The sequence below is a fragment of the Coniophora puteana genome, assembly GCF_000271625.1.
Source record: "Coniophora puteana RWD-64-598 SS2 unplaced genomic scaffold CONPUscaffold_4, whole genome shotgun sequence".
Lineage (NCBI taxonomy): Eukaryota > Fungi > Basidiomycota > Agaricomycetes > Boletales > Coniophoraceae > Coniophora > Coniophora puteana.
Window position 1 is genome coordinate 2,250,673 of NW_006913056.1, and position 16,822 is coordinate 2,267,494.

The 16,822-nt window shown below is 53.9% G+C and overlaps 4 protein-coding genes across 4 annotated transcripts; 3 read left to right on the forward strand and 1 right to left on the reverse strand.

Moving 5' to 3' along the window:
• The first annotated feature begins 34 nt into the window (after positions 1-34).
• CONPUDRAFT_121793 (cyclin-domain-containing protein) lies at positions 35-1,684 on the forward strand. Its single transcript, XM_007768903.1, has 5 exons — positions 35-190; positions 261-312; positions 377-467; positions 525-764; positions 902-1,684. The coding sequence occupies exons 1-5, from the start codon at positions 115-117 to the stop codon at positions 1,247-1,249; spliced, it is 807 nt and encodes a 268-aa protein (XP_007767093.1). The 5' UTR covers positions 35-114; the 3' UTR covers positions 1,250-1,684.
• Positions 1,685-2,122: 438 nt separating this feature from the next.
• CONPUDRAFT_164261 (P-loop containing nucleoside triphosphate hydrolase protein) lies at positions 2,123-3,083 on the reverse strand (the record flags this gene model as incomplete). Its single annotated transcript, XM_007768904.1, has 4 exons — positions 2,123-2,536; positions 2,606-2,803; positions 2,863-2,921; positions 2,993-3,083. 4 exons carry the CDS (start codon positions 3,081-3,083, stop codon positions 2,255-2,257), a joined length of 630 nt encoding a protein of 209 aa, XP_007767094.1. The 3' UTR covers positions 2,123-2,254.
• A 484-nt stretch (positions 3,084-3,567) lies between these two features.
• CONPUDRAFT_71879 (uncharacterized protein) lies at positions 3,568-4,380 on the forward strand (the record flags this gene model as incomplete). The annotated part of the gene is made up of 4 exons (XM_007768276.1): positions 3,568-3,679; positions 3,862-4,039; positions 4,099-4,216; positions 4,243-4,380. 4 exons carry the CDS (start codon positions 3,568-3,570, stop codon positions 4,378-4,380), a joined length of 546 nt encoding a protein of 181 aa, XP_007766466.1.
• Positions 4,381-7,686: 3,306 nt separating this feature from the next.
• On the forward strand, positions 7,687-12,461 carry CONPUDRAFT_71880 (Pkinase-domain-containing protein; the record flags this gene model as incomplete). Its single annotated transcript, XM_007768277.1, has 8 exons — positions 7,687-7,786; positions 7,963-8,087; positions 8,338-8,412; positions 8,471-8,770; positions 9,046-10,244; positions 10,431-12,263; positions 12,353-12,359; positions 12,426-12,461. 8 exons carry the CDS (start codon positions 7,687-7,689, stop codon positions 12,459-12,461), a joined length of 3,675 nt encoding a protein of 1,224 aa, XP_007766467.1.
• Between the last annotated feature and the right edge of the window lie 4,361 nt (positions 12,462-16,822).

Below are 16,822 nucleotides of genomic sequence, written 5' to 3' on the forward strand. Positions count from 1 at the left end.
TCGTGGCACGATTGTTTGTATCTGTGTGGTATCGGCCCGGAATAACTGGTCGTCCAAGATCACATCGCGACTTGAGATTAGACGGCGCCGCTGGGCATCGACTGCGATGGGTGGATGGACTCCTCAGGAAGGGTCGTTTTACCCACAGCTTTTGAGGATGCGGATATAGACCATCTCGCGCTGCTCATAGGTATGACATTCGCGGTCTCTGGGCTTCCGTGTCTCCCCGTAAAGGACGTGCTCTAACCCTCTCCTGGAAGCGGATATGTTGGAGCGGCTGATGGCTCACAATGACAGGATACCCTTGCTACCGTGCGTTTTCGCCTTCCTACACCGTCGATGGCCTCCCCGTTAACCTTCGTGGCGCATGTCCCAGCGAGAGCTTGACGCGCTTTCACTCCAGAAGTGCACCGGGGATCAGCGTGCTAGAATATCTCCGTCGCATAGTCAGGTTCACGAAAGTCGAGGCACGCCATTCACTCACCCTTTGGCATGCTGATACTGACCCTCGTCATGTCAAGCAGAAAAGTATCCTTCTGCTAACATTGCATTATGTTGACCAGATGTGTGCGCGCACACCGCTCTTCACTCTCTCCTCCCTCACCGCGCATCGTTTTATCATCGCTTCAATCGCCGTGGCAAGCAAAGGCCTATGCGACACATTTTGCACGAATAGCCTCTACGCTCGAGTTGGTGGAATATCTTTGACGGAGCTGAACGTCCTCGAGCGCGAGTTTCTCCTGGGCATTGACTGGCGGTTGACGGTTAGCCTTCTTTCTTCTATACACCCTCCCTCCATGACTGTTTTCCGTCGTCTCCCCCCTCGCCATTCCCAAGGCACGACCTCTTCGTAGGTTTGATGATGTAATAATGTGACTTCTATTTTTTTCCGTCTCAACAGTGCACCCGTGAGGTTCTTCAAGAGTACTACATCAACCTCGTCCGGACCGACTCTGCCGCGCGTTTCACCATCCCCGAATCAGAATCCTTCTCAACTTCGGAGGACAGTGACGCAGACATGGATAGCGGAGACGCGGAGTCACGCTCACCGAGCCCACTGCAAATGCAGGCACAAGCTCAGGGCGTGCGACCCCCATCAACAGGCACCATCCTCCCTGACACCGCGACACTCACGCCTCAGGTGCCACAAGGCCCTACCATCGAGCAGAACATGGCATTCGCTGCCCTCCAGGAGTCGCTTGGGAGGACACGTAGCCATCAAGGTCAGAATCATCCGGGGCCGAGTTAACAAGGGGAGATCAATGGGAGATCAGCTGGTTAAGACGTTGACGGCGGGGTTGTATCAGTTTATTTAAGGGGTGAAAGGCGAATGTCTCGTATGGTATATCATGGCACTCACATCATCGCGGACACTCCGTGCGTGTCTAGTCTTCGAATCTCATTATGTTTGGCTGCACAAATCACATGCTCCTAGTGTTTTTCAAGCGGGTGTTCGGGTTTGGCTGGCCGCGAACAGGGCCGGCAGGCTAGGCCCAAACAGGACAGAATCATTCACTATCATCCAACGACGTTATTGCACGTACGAGAATCATTACGCCTTCTCTCTGCCCCACGTCGACATTTTGAAGATACGGTAGATCGTGGGGACATTGTCAAGAGTACTTATCTCGCCATACAAGCCGGTTCTGGGGTAAACGCCGGCGGCAGTGTTCTTGCCCCGCACGCCAGGAAGAAATAAAAACGATAGTGTCAGGACGCTATCAGAAGTCGTATCACGTCTTTGGGCCGTGTACCTGCTTCGCAAATTCATCTCTTGCAATCAGAGACCCTAGCTCTCATCTGTTCGCCTGGTTATCGAGCCAGGCACCGACATTGAGACATGTTATTTTCGCACCACGCGGTACACTGGCACGGCTGAGCTAGGCTCCCAATGTAGGCTTTACTTGGACCTGGGCGCTACTTTCTGGGCTCAACGCTTATGCTTTCGGTGGTGCTTCGGTGAGTAGGTGATGTACTATTAGGCGAGAACTCACCCAGAGTGGACGTCGCCGCCTTTCATCTTGGCAGGCCGAGCACGCGCGGTGAACATCGAAGAAGGGCTTCCACCATCTCAGTGGGCCTTATTAGGACTCTTGGCGACCTTAACATTATCGAACGTGTGCAGGAAGCTGATTATATGACACGACAATCTGTAGAGTACATTACAAAAAGCAGACTCGAGCCGTCGCCCCATTCTCTGACCATATGACCAATCGAGTGGCAGGCTTCTGGAATCCAACTCTTCTGGAGCACATCATATGATGCAAGGGCCCCCTCTACAGATAGGTCTCAGCGTCGGCCTGTCAGACTCCCCAACACCAAGACGACAGGCAACGTCGAACACTGCCTCGACTCCCTCGCCGGTCTTGGCGGAGCACTCGAGGTGTTCTGCTCCGATTTTGCGGGCGACTTTTTTGCCTTGTTCTGTGGTTACGAGCGTTTCCTTATCGTGGTCGCCACGCAGATCCGTCTTGTTCGCCACTAGCACCAGCGGTGGCACCCGTATACTAGCGTGGTGGTCAATTTCAGGAAGCCACTGTGGGGGCAGCCAATAAGAACGCGGGCCGATAGTTAGCAATGTGTGACTTTGTCTCAGATGGCTTACTTTTGTCTGGACGTTGCGGAGGCTGTCAGGGGACCCAGCAGAATAGACGAGGATCATGACGTGCGTTCCAGGATATACCAAGGGGCGAAGTCTGTCGTAGCCTTCTTCGCCAACTGTGTCATTGACTCGGAAGTCTATCGCTTTACCCTCTATGTCCACTCCAACGCTGAATGCATCGTAGATATCTTTTCGCTCGTCCTAGAAAGACGAAAGTATGAACGTTTGCTCGCCCAGAACATGATATGAAACCTCATTACATCATTCAAAAAGCGTTTATCTGCGTATGCGGCGACGAGAGATGTCTTTCCCGCACCGTCTTTAGTGGAAAAGAAGAGTGGTCAGAAGAAACCGAGGAAGTATGAGGGCTCAGAACACGGCGACTCATACCATCACCGAGGACAACGAGCTTAACTGCTCTAGACCCCTCTTGAGGTGGTGGTCTAGTAGAGTTGCTTTTCAAGACAGATGCACACTCCATGAGAGGCCGTGACCGGTTGATATGGCAGTGGCTGATCAAGGGATTCAAGCGCTGAGCTCCATGATTTCGGAGTCTTTAGTGCCCATACAGCGCTTCTGACTTCCAAGCAACACTCCAAATTTCTGTTTATAAAGACTCTAGTACTAGCTGCATACAATAATATGCATCAACCATGTAACACATAGCATGCTCGTGTACGATCATAAAATCAGAAAGATAGACTTCTGGACTCGCCTCAGACACGAAAGGAGAACAACGAAATGAATGTGGTTGCCTTCATCGCAGTACGGTACTGATAGTTCATTTACTGATATCATATACAATGTGACTCGCAATCATGGAGGTAAACACCCACCCTTGTCGTTTGGAAAGAATGGACATGTGGCGAGAGGGCACGCCGTCGTGCTACTTTATCATTTTCCGACATTTGAGCTATTGCACTTCCACAACTAGGATCTTTACAGGGAATGTGATAAAAATAGCGATGTCTGAGAGCAAAAGAAAGCCTAATGTGCACCTGACCACGAGCCACGTCAATTCACTGAAGATAGGAAGCAGTATCTGGGAAAAGACAGACAGTTCGAAACCGCGATTGAGTGCGTGACCAGCCGCCAGCTCAGTTATCCCCTCCAAAGCGGAACGTCGAGCTCATCTAGCGGTGGCGCCATCTACGAGAAGCCTACGCAAGCAAGAGCCAAGAGGGGCCAAGAGACTATCAAAGACACGCAGATGAGTGCCCTATCAAACGTTGCACCACGCAGCTGCACGAAGTAAAAAGACTTTTGGCAGAGAAAAAAGACGTCCGAAGAGCGTGGGCCCCTGAACAGCGTGGTGCGGGAGGTTATCGCCGAGGCAAAGCTGCGTCGTGCGGATATGACTGCGCACCTGAGGGACTTTGATGAAAACAATGTGTTTTCCACAGCCTTGGTCAGAAAGACGTTGCGGGCGACCGGAATGTGAAACTTGAAGAAGATGGAGAATTTGATAGCGTTGAAATGACTATAGCGTGTTTTAGAACCCACCCATATGGTGCCTTTGCATTCCAGGCCGGGCGTGTAGCAGGGCGAAGGGATTTGACTACGGAGAACAAGGACGATCTCGTTAGCCAAGGTAACATTCAAGGGGGAAACCAGGTGTGGTAACGAGGATCTTGACGTAGGTGGCGAAGTCAGGTGCACTCCACCAGGCTTTCATTCCACTCGTTATCGACATCCCCAGCGAGAACTTCGGTGATGGGCCAACGAAATCAAGACAGAAGCTGATGGACGTGAAATCCTGGGGTAAGAAAGATCAATGAACGCCGCCAGACCGCTGACATCAGTGGAGCGCAAAAGCTCCTAGCTGTCAGCTAGCTACCAAGATAGCCGAGGACGGTAAGATGAAGTAAAATGAAGTGGGTGCGTTTTGTGGGCAGCCGTGCGTCACTCTCTGTCAGTCTGCATCAGTAGGCGTCAGTCACTCGAAAACCCACCACACCCAGTCCAGACCCATCCACGCGAAGTTGTAATTTGTGCTTGCAGAACGACGACCATCAGACGTCCACAAGGTAGTGCAGCAGGGACAGCACACAGAGAATCACGGACCATCGTGTCCTGCTGGGAGGCGCGCGCGTCGCTCGCTGCCGCGCGTGCTGACACCAGTCCGCGTCGTGCACAGTCTAACCAGGAATATCTGAGAGCACCTGTGAGTCAGCTAGAAGCGTTTCAAGTCTTTGACCAGCGAGACGGAGAGACGCGCATCATGACGTCCACTCATCGACCGACGCTGTCGCAGCCTGTGGGGAATATTTATGTCGGCAGACGTCGACGCGGCTAAGCAGCACCACGTGTCATGTCGAACGCCCACGCTGTCGAATTGAGCCCGTCGATCATCCGAGTAAACGGTCCGAAGCGGCAGGAGGAAAGTTTCGAGCCGGGGCCGGAGCCGCACCCCGACTCCGGCTCCGGTGTTTCAGTTAGTTCCGCATCCCGGTCGGTCTTCTGGGGATGCCTTGTGTGTGGGCGCGGTTGGTCCTGCTCTGGACCTGATTCGGTCATTTCCAAGTTCGCCAAGGCCTGATCCCGACATCGACACAACAGCTTAAGCAGCGACTAAATCACCGACCGCGGAAGCTAACCAGTGTCTGGACTGTGTTTGCCTCTGCATTGCCTTGATCAGGGATCACGGCCCTGGTTATGGATGAATTCAGGAGATGGCGGGCAGTACTCGTCTTGAAGTTCTACCCCTGGTGGCAATGCCCAAGATCAATCGCGAAAGGTTTCAAGGCAAGGCTCTGCCAGTGCCGGTGTTGCAAGGCTTGGGCGAGCGACCACTAGCATCTCTAGTTGTTTGCGCTGTGCACAGACGATACTCGTTGGGAAAAGTGAGATGCGCTGTACAATATTTGTCGATGAAACGCACTCTTTGAGCCATGCAGACTCAGTTTAAGATTGCTAGTAGCTCTCCCAATCGTCGTTGTGACACTGGCAGGGCCGGTGCACTATGACGGCTCGAGTCTGAACGCTGCATCGAGCTACACGAAGTGGAGCATCAAGTCAATCAACAATTCTTCTGAATTCAGCATGAGACAGCGCACACCGTTCACCGCTGGCTCGGGAGGACCACACAGGTCGCAGGAACCAGCTGACCTTGGGCGTGCGCACGGACGCGACGAACAACCCCCTATTTTTGACTTACCTTCACTTCGAGCCTGCTTCGCGCATTCAGTCTCTTGAGAACGCATCGCGCAGTGATATAAACATATTGAGAGCCCTGTGTATTTGCTCGCGCTGAACGTTAACCTTAGCCCGGACAGGTATTTTGAGTGCTTAGTATTTAGTCTATGTACGGGTCGTGATCAGAACTTGGAGTTCGCTATTCATTCAAGAGAGAGTGAGCAACTTGCACAAACGACAGCGGGTCCGCTCGGAGCTAACAATAGACGGGGTTTCTGTTTCTATCAGATTCGCAGGTTCGTTCTGCCGTTGTTCCCGTTCCTTGAGGCTTGTGGAAGGTTGTGGAATTGGTCTATGCGTGAGCATGTCTCTGCCCTCTTGATCCGAAATGAATACAGTACATCGGCACTTGCACACGGACGACCTGTGCACGCGTTCAAGGTACCAGCCGCGGTGCGCGTACGAGAAAGAGCGGCGTCTGGCGGCGCTCTATTGTTGAGCTCTTTCAACAATCATAATAAAGGCACAATGGAGAAGGGATTTCCTGCATGCAACGCACATTGACCGCCATGGAACGGTAAGAAGCACCGGATAATCGGCGCGACGGCGAGACCCGCTGTCAAAGCCTCGACGGAATGGCAAACAGGTTACGATATGCATTCCGCCTCGCTCCGGTTAACAAGCGCGAGACCTTTTAGATCGGAGGCGAGAGCCTCGAGGCGCGCCCTCGGTTCTGATGGCAGAGGCAGATGCTGGATGGCCAGAATCCGCCGGAACATCATGCATGCACACATCTCGAAAATTTTCGCGAAGCCACTTATCATTGAATCAAACGCCTTTAAAGAGCTTTCCGATTACGCGCATACAGAGACGCTCGTATGGCAGACACTACGCCTCCATTCTGATGTGCTAGGATGTGCCCTATGTAGTATTTCGCTTCTAGCTTTTGACGTCTCAGATCGGGCTTAAGAAATAAGAACACATGATGCACATGGTGGCTCGCTTGTACGTACCGGCGGCGTGCAATATTCAGGAGAAGTAACGCCGTTCCGGTCGACACGGAGCACGAAGACCGTCGAACGTGCGAGAACATGCCGACAGTCGACGTGCCAGGAGAAATAACCGATGGACCAACTGTCGTGGCAGAACACGTCTGCGCCTTGCTCCGGGACATACCAAGACGGGACCACGCGGCTGCGCTGTATGAAGCCGTCCGTCCGATGATGGCCAGCATCTCCGACGTTCCGAGGCCATCCCGGGCCACGCTGTGCTGTCTGCCGTTGGTGATGTGGGCATGCGCCGTCCATACGTGTTGCACAGGCCTTACAGGCCGTTCGGTGCTCCCGGCCCACGCACCGTGACGAAGAGGGGGCTGTCGATCGTCCCTGTGCATACGTGCATCGCCCGTCTGTTCTTTTCATCCCAGGCGTGATGTGCCAGTACCATTAGTCCGTGTGATGTGGATGGGATGGTGTGACGAGGCACGGGTGGTGAATCATAGAACATGAACGTGGATTCCTCGGGAGGGGTCTGGAGGGGTCGTTTATGCTGCAGCAGCTCGCTGTGGTCCTACAGCAGACAGCAAGGACAGGACGCTAGCTGCTGTAGTGAGATCGCGATCGCGATACATACATACGTTACGAGAGCCTCTTTCGATCGTAGAGCACAGGAGACAAAGAACACAAAGAGGACAGATCCAAAGCTGCCTTCAGGGAATCAAACTGACAAAACGTTGGGGAGATCAACACGATGCAGATGTGACTGAATTAGAGCGTGGTGATAGGGACAGACCAAAATAGCGCAATTTGGCGGCGAGAACGGACCAAGTGGCCTTTCGAGGGAATCTCAGCAAGGAGATGTCATATGTTTGAATTTGTCAGCATATGATACAGTCGTCATGCGGTAGGGAGAGGCCCAGACCAGCTCTGAGATGATCGTGGAGCGGGAGCATGTGTGAAAGGGCACAAGACAGGAGGACCCGACCTCCGGCGGCACCACCTGGTTCAATCTCGACGCAACGACGGAGACGTCAGGCGGGGACGTGTCGCGGTGTGTGTGTCGAGGTGTGTCGTCGCCGAGTGTCGCAATTAGCGACGGTCCTATTGACTTTTGAGATAAGAGAAGCAGGGTGTCCCAGGTGGGCGTTGCATAGCAATGTGCTGCGCTCAATCGAATCGCGCGGAGTGAGAACACGCGGGTGATGGACTGCTGCTGGTTGGTTTTAGGTTTCACGCTGTTTCTGTTTCGCGCCGGAAGCAGTGATGCATTTCGGGCGGGAAGAAGGAGAGGAGAAATGGCAATCTCGTTGGAGCGCGTGTTGGAGTATCCAGCTAAGATTTGGTCGAAACAAGTAGGTCGTTGGTGATCGAGAGGCCGCGGCTGATACCGGCCGCACGGCCTATGATGCTGAGTGTTGTCTGTCGATCATACGTTCGGCGGCGGACGGACGGACGGACGGACGAGGCCGATAGAATATGACACGACGAGACGGTAGCTCGGTCTGGAAGAGGGGAGTCGGCGCTGTCGGGGGTCGACTGCGACGACACACATGGTCAAGCTCACGCCAAACATCAACAGGGGCTTGTCTAAGTTTTCTACAGGCACGCCGGTGGGATAAGGAGAGGCACCGTTCTCGGCGCGACGGGGAGGTTCACGATGTCAGGGACGGGGTGACAGTAGTGTATTGAATGTATTATTTTTATTAATAAAATATTTGTGACGATAGATGGACAGAAGACGGCGCGGCGGGGGAGCCTGGGCCGAGAGCGTGTTGCCGATTATGTATGTGATGCTGCGGAGCACAGCCGTGCTGCACCACTCGCCCTCTGGGTCGAACGGACGGAGCTGGAGGGACACAAAAAGCTCTCGCGGTGTGCTGTGGACGCTGGCTGGCCCGTGGCGAGGCTGGAGGGGGCGGAAGAGGCGGGAGGTGGGCTGGTTGGAGGGACGTCGGGGAAACTGGTTGGGGGCGGTAGCATGTGGAGGGAGATGGTCGCGGGGTGTGAAATGGGAAAGGGAGCACATGGACTGCTGGTAGTTGTGACACGCGTGCGGTGCAATAAAACACTTGTCCCCAGCTACTAATCGACTAATCGAGAAGCGTGTTCTTCAAAGACGGTGAGAGCCCACCCACATGTTCCTCTGAGCCGCCTTTCCTTCCTCCCCATCCCATCACAGCGTATGTCCCCTCCCTCTTAATATCCCGCATCCAACACACTCATCTCTCTCCTGCCATACAGACCACCAAGACGACGGGAGCGTCCTGGCTGTTGCCGGAGAGCGAGTGAAGCGTATAGACCATGCTCCAGTACAACGCTCAGCCCATCCCCCAGCCTCTCCCCTTCAAGTCTTCCGCCTACGCCAACAAGCATCGTACAGATCACCATAATGACAGCGCTCTCCGCATCTTCAACAAACGCTTTACGAACTCTTCTTCTCGCCAGCCTTCTAACAAGCCAACGTCTCCTCTAGCCCCCTCCGCTCCCACTCCCCCTACCCCCAAGTCCAAGCATGTTCCCTTTTCTTCTCTCGTCAACCGCACCCCCACCCCTCCCGCACGTCCCCAGACACCCCCTCGCTCGACCTCTCCCAGCTCCGCCATAGAAGACCTTCTCGCTCCCGGCGATATCGTCGGCGACGGCATCCCCTTACAGGGCCAACTCGTCCGGACTGCCCGCATACAGTCACCCACTCTCGAAGATTTCTCCATTTCTTCCGAGTTCGAGGTCGTACGACGCCTCGGCTCCGGCTCGTATGCTGTCGTTTACCTCGTTCGCGAGGTCCTCTCCCGGCCGCCTGTTTCAGAGGATGGCCATCTTGGCCCTATCGACCTCGACATCCCACCTCAGCGCACTGTCTACGGTCGGGAGTTTGCTCTCAAGTGTCTCGGCAAGGCCAACCTGGACGACGAGGCGCTTGACGCACAGCTTAGCGAGGTCACCATCCACCAATCACTGCGGTCGCATCCCAACATTGTCACGCTGCACCGCACCTTCGAGACGTCGGCTTTCCTTTTGTTGCTTTTGGAGTTCGTACCTGGAGAAGATCTGTTTTATTTTCTTGAGCAGTCGCGCGATCATGAAGATGAGGCTTTTGACGATGGTACTGGAATGGGCTCGCCAAGTCGGACGCCACCGACGCCAAGCCTTTTGGCGAGTTTGCACCCGTCGCAGTTGTTGGGGACAACTCGATTGCGGCTGGTGGCGAGTATGTTTGGGCAGATGTGTGACGCCGTTCAGGCGTGCCACGAACAGGGTGTCTATCACCGGGATATCAAGCCGGAGAACTTCATCGTAACGGATTCGCTATCCGTCTCCGGTTCAAGTAAGGAGCGCAGGGTGATTGTGAAGCTTTCCGACTTTGGCTTGGCAACGACGGACACGGAGAGCAGCGACATGGACTGCGGGTCCGCGCCGTACATGAGCTTCGAGTGCAGGAACAACGTCGCACCGACATATAGAACCGCGGAGGCAGACGTCTGGAGTCTTGGAATCGTCCTGATCAACATGTGAGTCTAGACATCATTTGTTTTTCCTGCTATCGCGCTCGATGCCTCCGTATACGTGTCACCGTTGCGTCATTTCCTTATCGGGTGTCCTCTTTCTACTTGTTATTCCTGGACTTCGCAACCCCTGCCCCTTGCTTATCGCGACACACTCCCTTGTTATCTCGTTACTAATGATCCCTCTCCCAGGTTGTACCACTACAACCCCTGGACTGACACCGCCGAGGGAGCGTGTTCGTCCTTCTCCCTGTTCCGCGCCCATGGCGCGACTTTCTTCATGCAGCGTTTCACCGGCATGACTGGCGTCGTCGCGGACTTCCTCGCTACCCGCGTCTTCCGTATGCGCCCCTACATTTCGAACCCCCTTACTGCTGGCGAGTTTGGTACCTGGATTAAGGATCTCCCATCACTCCTGTCCTCCAATCCACCATCACCTCTCATGAGCCCTGCTGTGTTCAGAGGCCACACTCGCACCATCTCCACAAGCAGTGCCGCGCATACTGTTGGTCACATCATCAACTCTTGCCCTCCATCAAGCAGACCCAGCTCCCGCACTGGCATGCGGACGCCGATCATTGGTCAGCGATCGTTGTCGCGTGCCCCAAGTATGGGACCTGGCTCTATGGGACCAGTTCTCCGCGAGGAGCCCGAGCTCGAGGCACCCGATGAGAACGATGGTGAGGCGGATGGTGAGGGCGACGATGGGCGGAGTCGGTCGACGAAGAAGCGTGGCAAGCGTGGTGCTCGGAATAAGTCCAAGGCGTCGACTGTTCTTTCGCCTACTTCTCCCACGTTCTCCACTGTCAACGGCGGCGTTGACCACACTCTTGAGACGCTCGCCTCCGCATCGCAGACTCTCGCCCGTGAGATTAGCCGCCAAAGTCGCCCTAGCGCACCAGCCTCCCGCTCATCAAGTATCGTGAGGCCCATCCCTATCTCTGCAGTGTCGGAACCGCCACCTCCCGTTCCTGTTTCCGTCCCTGTTCAGACCCATGCTCCCGAACCCGTCAAGAAGCCGTCCAAGTGGAAACTTGGCTTTGGCTCCAAAGGCTCGAACTCTCACGAGGAGCATGCTCCTCCCTCCCCTACCTCTGGGATGTCGAGCAACGTCGCGACCCTGCTCATGGGGCTCGAACCGGCTCCCGCTCAACATTCCCACCACTCTTCCTCCCGCTCTCAACATTCCGCTTCCTCCGATGGCGGCCGGTCAACTGGCCGCGAATGGCGCGCACAGAATGCTTCGCAAGAAGATCTTGCGCATCGCGGGCGCAAGCAACATGCGCCCCGCCCCAATGGCGCAGGCGCAAACTGGAGCAAAGAGGGTAACGGCGCGCTCGGCTTTGCGGGCTCTCCCGACAGCAGCAGCAGGCGCTCGCCGGAGCGTCCTCTTCATCCGCATCCTCAACCGACCCCGGCGCAGAAAGCAACCTGGCGATCCTCTCAGGCCTCGTCGGCTTCCGTTGCCACCTACTCGACCACGTCAACGTCATCGTCCGCCTTCACGCGCTACTCGAACTCGAGCATGCGCTCCGTCAACACGATGGCTACGGCCACCACGGCAACTTCTGTGAGCAGCGCGGGCTCGTGGCGCCAGAAGCCCGCCGCACCACCCCCCGTAGGCCCGAACGGGCAGCCCATCCCCAAGAACGTGAAGAGTGAGTCACGCACTGACCCTCGTCCGAGCTGGCTCGTGCTGACGGAGTCGGCAGTGATGACCGGCGTCCCGTGGGAGCTGTACGAGCTCCCGCGCCAGCTGCATCCGAACCCGGAGGGCGCGGTGTTCGGCTCGCCGCCGCAGCCGCGCAAGGTGCGGACGCGCAAGTCGAATCTGGCGAACGAGATTTCGGGCAAGGGGACGCTGGACACGATCAGCGAGCGCCCGGTCCCGGCTGGCTATGCGCATGTGAGACGCGACGCGGCGACGAGCACGACAGACCTCAGCGATGGGGAAGACGACGGTCCGAAGAAGGTGCAGCGGGGCCAGATCAACGCGCTCGCGAAGATGCTGTCGGCGCTCCGCCGGTAACATTGGCTGATGCTGCGCTCCGGTGTTCGTTTTCCTTCTGCCGTTTTTTCTTCTCTTGTACTTTATTCTGGTCGTCTGCCCATAGTTGTTCGGTATGTGCACCTTTTCCCTTGGTCGTCATTTTGGTCATGGATGCTGACAACGTGTTTTTTTTTCAGGAACCTGTCATACACATCGTCGCTGTCGTCATATAACATAACATAAACCTCAAGCATATGTATTCCACATCGCCCTCGCGGGCATCCCCCCAACTCACCACAACCCCTTCAATCAATGCCATAACTCGTCGCAACAAACCAACTACGCTAGTACCCGCTACATACATACCGTCATTCACGGCGAGCCGCGCTCGCCCCGTTACGCTCCTTTGCAATTCCACCGTCCCCCCTTGCCTACCTTCAACACAAGGACATTTATCGCTACATACACTTGCTTCTCCCTCTCGCACCACACCTCGGACTCCCGAATCCCCCTCCCACTCCTCCCACGCTACATACTGGTACTCGGCCCTCTTTCACTTCCTTCCATGCGTATGTTTCTTCTCTTCAGTGCGAAGCAGACAGATCTGCCAAAAGGGGATATCGCGCACCGTTATCAGACGGCTGGCGATGATATGCAGAAGAGATTTCTTTTAGAGATGCAGATGTTCAAAGCGGTCGTGGTTACAATACGTTACTGTACATACAATATGGCGGGCGGCAGGGCATGCATCGAAGGAGAGGCTGTTAGCTTGTCTTACGCTCGTTCACGGTTGAAATTAGTGCTTTTTTATTCCAGTGTTCTTTCTTTTCTTTGTTTCTGTTTTCTATTACTTTTTTCCCATCCCATCCCTCGTTCACAAGTGTTCAGTAAGGTAGTTCGGAGTTCCTCCTCACCCCGTGTATTCAACAATGTGTTGTTTTTTCGTCGATCGAAAGGTATTATCAGTGGGAATGGTTCGTTGACTGGGTGTGGCTTCCGTTCGAATCGTCACTGGTAAACATCTGCTGACTTGAACATAGATCCGCGTGCAAATTAATGAAGGTGGGTTTGTAAGTACCGTACACCGGATTAGAGTTAGAGTTGGGCCAGTGGCCCGCGACCCATTCACTTCAGCGCTACTCACGCCTTCGACCACACGTTTAGCCCCGTCAGGTGTTCGCTGCTATTCTTCGCGCCGACACGAGGTGTTCCTTGCCAAGCGTGCTTTTCGTGAATTCAGTCCCACCAAGGGAAGTTCCACATTGCGGCTGAGGCGACCCACCGCTGACCCACTGCCGTTGCATCGTTGTTGAATGTCATATGTTTCCGAGGCCCCACTGCAGCAGCAGTGTTCCACCCGCTCAACTCCACCTGGACAATGAGGTGCCCCGAAGAAGCTTAGGCTTATATCATGCATCATGACTGTGGCCTGTTATTACCGCACCAGTGCCACCCCGCAGATGATCAAGGCGTCGACCGTATGTACGACTTGCCTTCCGCCGATCAATCTGCTCACTGCTTCTTCTTCGTCGAGTTGGGTCTCCGTTGTTCGGAGTTGGGCGTTGTTCGGCACCACCGTATTTGCGCGGGTTCAACGTTGCAACAGTCGCGGCAATGTGCGTTTCCTTCGATGCATTGCGTTGGGGCTTGACATCATGACAATGCTTCTAGAATACGCAGATCTAGAAACATATGCCTTCTGTTTGCTTGCGCCATCTGGGGTCCCGTTTGTAAGGGTCTGCAATGGAGATTGGCGCAGGCACCGCCGAGAGGCGCAGGCCTCTGCATGCAGCAGCAGAAACTCAAACAGACGCAACTGCAGGAATCGACGTGCGAACGTCGAACGAACTAGGGACCGCAGCAGTCATAGATAGGGGGATGGGCTCATGAGGCCTTGAGCTTGTGACGGCGAGGGACCTCAGTGCGATACTAATCGTTCTAGCCAGGCATCACGCATCAGGAATTGAGAGTCTGCTGACCGTACGCTGTCACTGCGACGAACCCCGAGGCCTTCATTAGACCAGGGGTCGTTCAGAATGATTGACAGATAGGTAATGATCTAATGGCCGGAGCACGCCAGTTGACGTCGAGCTGAAGAGAGCTCGTGTGCGCGCTGCCTCCCGCGTACAAGCAATTGGAGACAGTACTGCGCCAGTGCTGGGCGCACGTCGCTCGCCATATGTGACCAGAATGACGCGCCGAGCCGCTCAGGCGAGGTCCCTCGGAACCGGAGGGCGGCACCATAGATAAGCTGGGCCTCCTGACACACACGGTGACGGTGACACTATGCTTGCGCCCGTGAGTACTGAGATGTCACGGTGTTCTTGTTTTGAAATTGCAGCTATTTCGATGAACTTTCTCGGCCCCGACTCGTGCGACGGAGGAAATCAGGATATTTGTTTTAATTTTGAATGTCAACGCCCTCGAGAGATCTTGTATGCTTCGTGTCATCGATACTCAATATGCCGGTGGATGCGCCACGTAGAACCCCACAGCCTATTGTACTCCAAGGCCTGCTACGAGCCCAGGCAAAGATAATCATAGGACCTGATAGTTTGGTATCATACAAAAGGTTCCACAAAACAGGCCTAGCTGCTGCTTCATCCACTCTGCGCCACCGACGTTGCCGTTTCAGATCGTCGCATAAAGCAACTCGGGCAGATATTAGTCTGCGGGCTGTCTTCGTCTAAAGCTAGTCTGGTGAATTATCGTTAATTGTTTAGTCGAAGTAAGTAGGGCGTATAAATACTAACGATGTGTACGCACCGAGCACATCATAGCCAGTGAGCGTAACATCAGACAAATAAACAGTAAGACAAATAATTCTGCCACTCTACAGTAGTACATGGCTTTTTCCATAGAACGCAAGACGAATTCGATGTCTGCAAAAAATCCTATCCCGTTTTCTGTTCTCGGATGTGAGTAATGTGAGGCTGTATGGCAGGAAATAACGTTGCCTCCTCAACAGCGAGGGAGTTGAGGAAACAGAGGACATGAGATGAGTCCTATAGCTATCTGATGTCGTCAAGCTTCTATGAATTGCGGGGTCGACCAAGAATCTTTCTCACTGCTACTGTTAGTTGAATCCCGAGGCAGAAATGCGTGGTTGGAAATCTTGAAGATCTCTTTGATTCTGACTATATTATTCCGGCGGTGACACGCATGTGGTGATGCTAGCTAAAATTACAGGCATCCAATCAACCATGATTGATGACCGAGGAATATCAAGTGGTAGAAGCGTTAACAAGCTTATGGAGAGAGTAGCGGAACACATAGAACTCTCAAGCATCACCGGCTTTGAGATGAGGCGAAGCTGTTATCTCTGGGGCCCGAGGGTTCAAGGAGTTAGAATGATCGCACGCAGCGGGCTTCTTGATGTGAGAGCTGACATTTTACGCTCAAAATAACGGTTGATTTGACTGGTGAGTTCCAGCTTGATACACCACCTTAGTGATTTAGAATAATTCCATTTGAGAAATAGGTTAAGTGCAGGGCCGAGATCAACCTCAGGCACAGCCTGGAAGGCCTCTGGATATGTTTCACATAAGCTAATAAATTCGTGGGAAAACCCTCGCAAGTTGTGAGCGAGATAAAAAGGATAGCCCCTTCCGAATGAGATGTTACCGTGACCTCAAGGTAAAAACGTGATAGAGATTGCGGCAACTTGCAATATACGAATTGTCGATATCAGAGGAGCAAAAGGCGCGCGCTAAACTCCGCTTCCAGGACATCTCCGAGTCGGAGTCTTCCGAAACCTTTTCCATCAGCTTTCTCGTAATTTCTGATAAACACGGCCCTCACGGGCATACCTGGATCCGAAGTTCCTAGAGTAAGGTAGCCCTCCGTCATGTAAGAGTGGCTCTGGGGTGACATTTTTGTTAGCGTCGGTCTGCGACTTCCATACCTACTAGTAAGCTACCAGCAGCGCTTGCCAAAAGAATCTCTCCACATTATCATAGAGCATACAGCAACTCCATGGCTCAGCGAGCCAGTTATTATAAACATATAGCTCTAACCGTGCTTGAGCTGGTGTATAAGTGGCATGCAGTGGTTTGATGTGCGGCCACTTGGTTCTGTCATCATCAAACCAACGCTTAACTACTGACAAGAAATTTGAATACCAATCGGGGATGACTCTGAATATGACAGTCATCCTAAAACACGAGATTCGAAAGGCGGACAACTTCATCACCTGAACTGATGTCTCATTTGATGATGAGACGTAACGGTTGAATAATGGCAAAGGCAAAGAGGTCGGAACGCCAGGTTGATGCGGAACGAGGTCACGAACTTCATGCCTCGCGTGATATCCTGAAAACAAAAATTATCTTGCTAGGATGCAAGTCATTGACGTCAGGGTATACGTTACATAAAGTTAGTACGAGAGGAAAGATCAAACGCTTGTCGAACACCAAAGACAAACGATAGAGACAGGGGTTATTCACCGAAAACGGGCATGGAGCGATGACGGAAAAACGGGATGCGGACCGCAGCGGCAACCGGACCGGGAAGAACGCAGGTTAGGCAAAACTTCTTCGTTATACCTGTCTCCCATCGGATCCAGGAACTCACCCCCGTGCATCTAGGCCTTGAG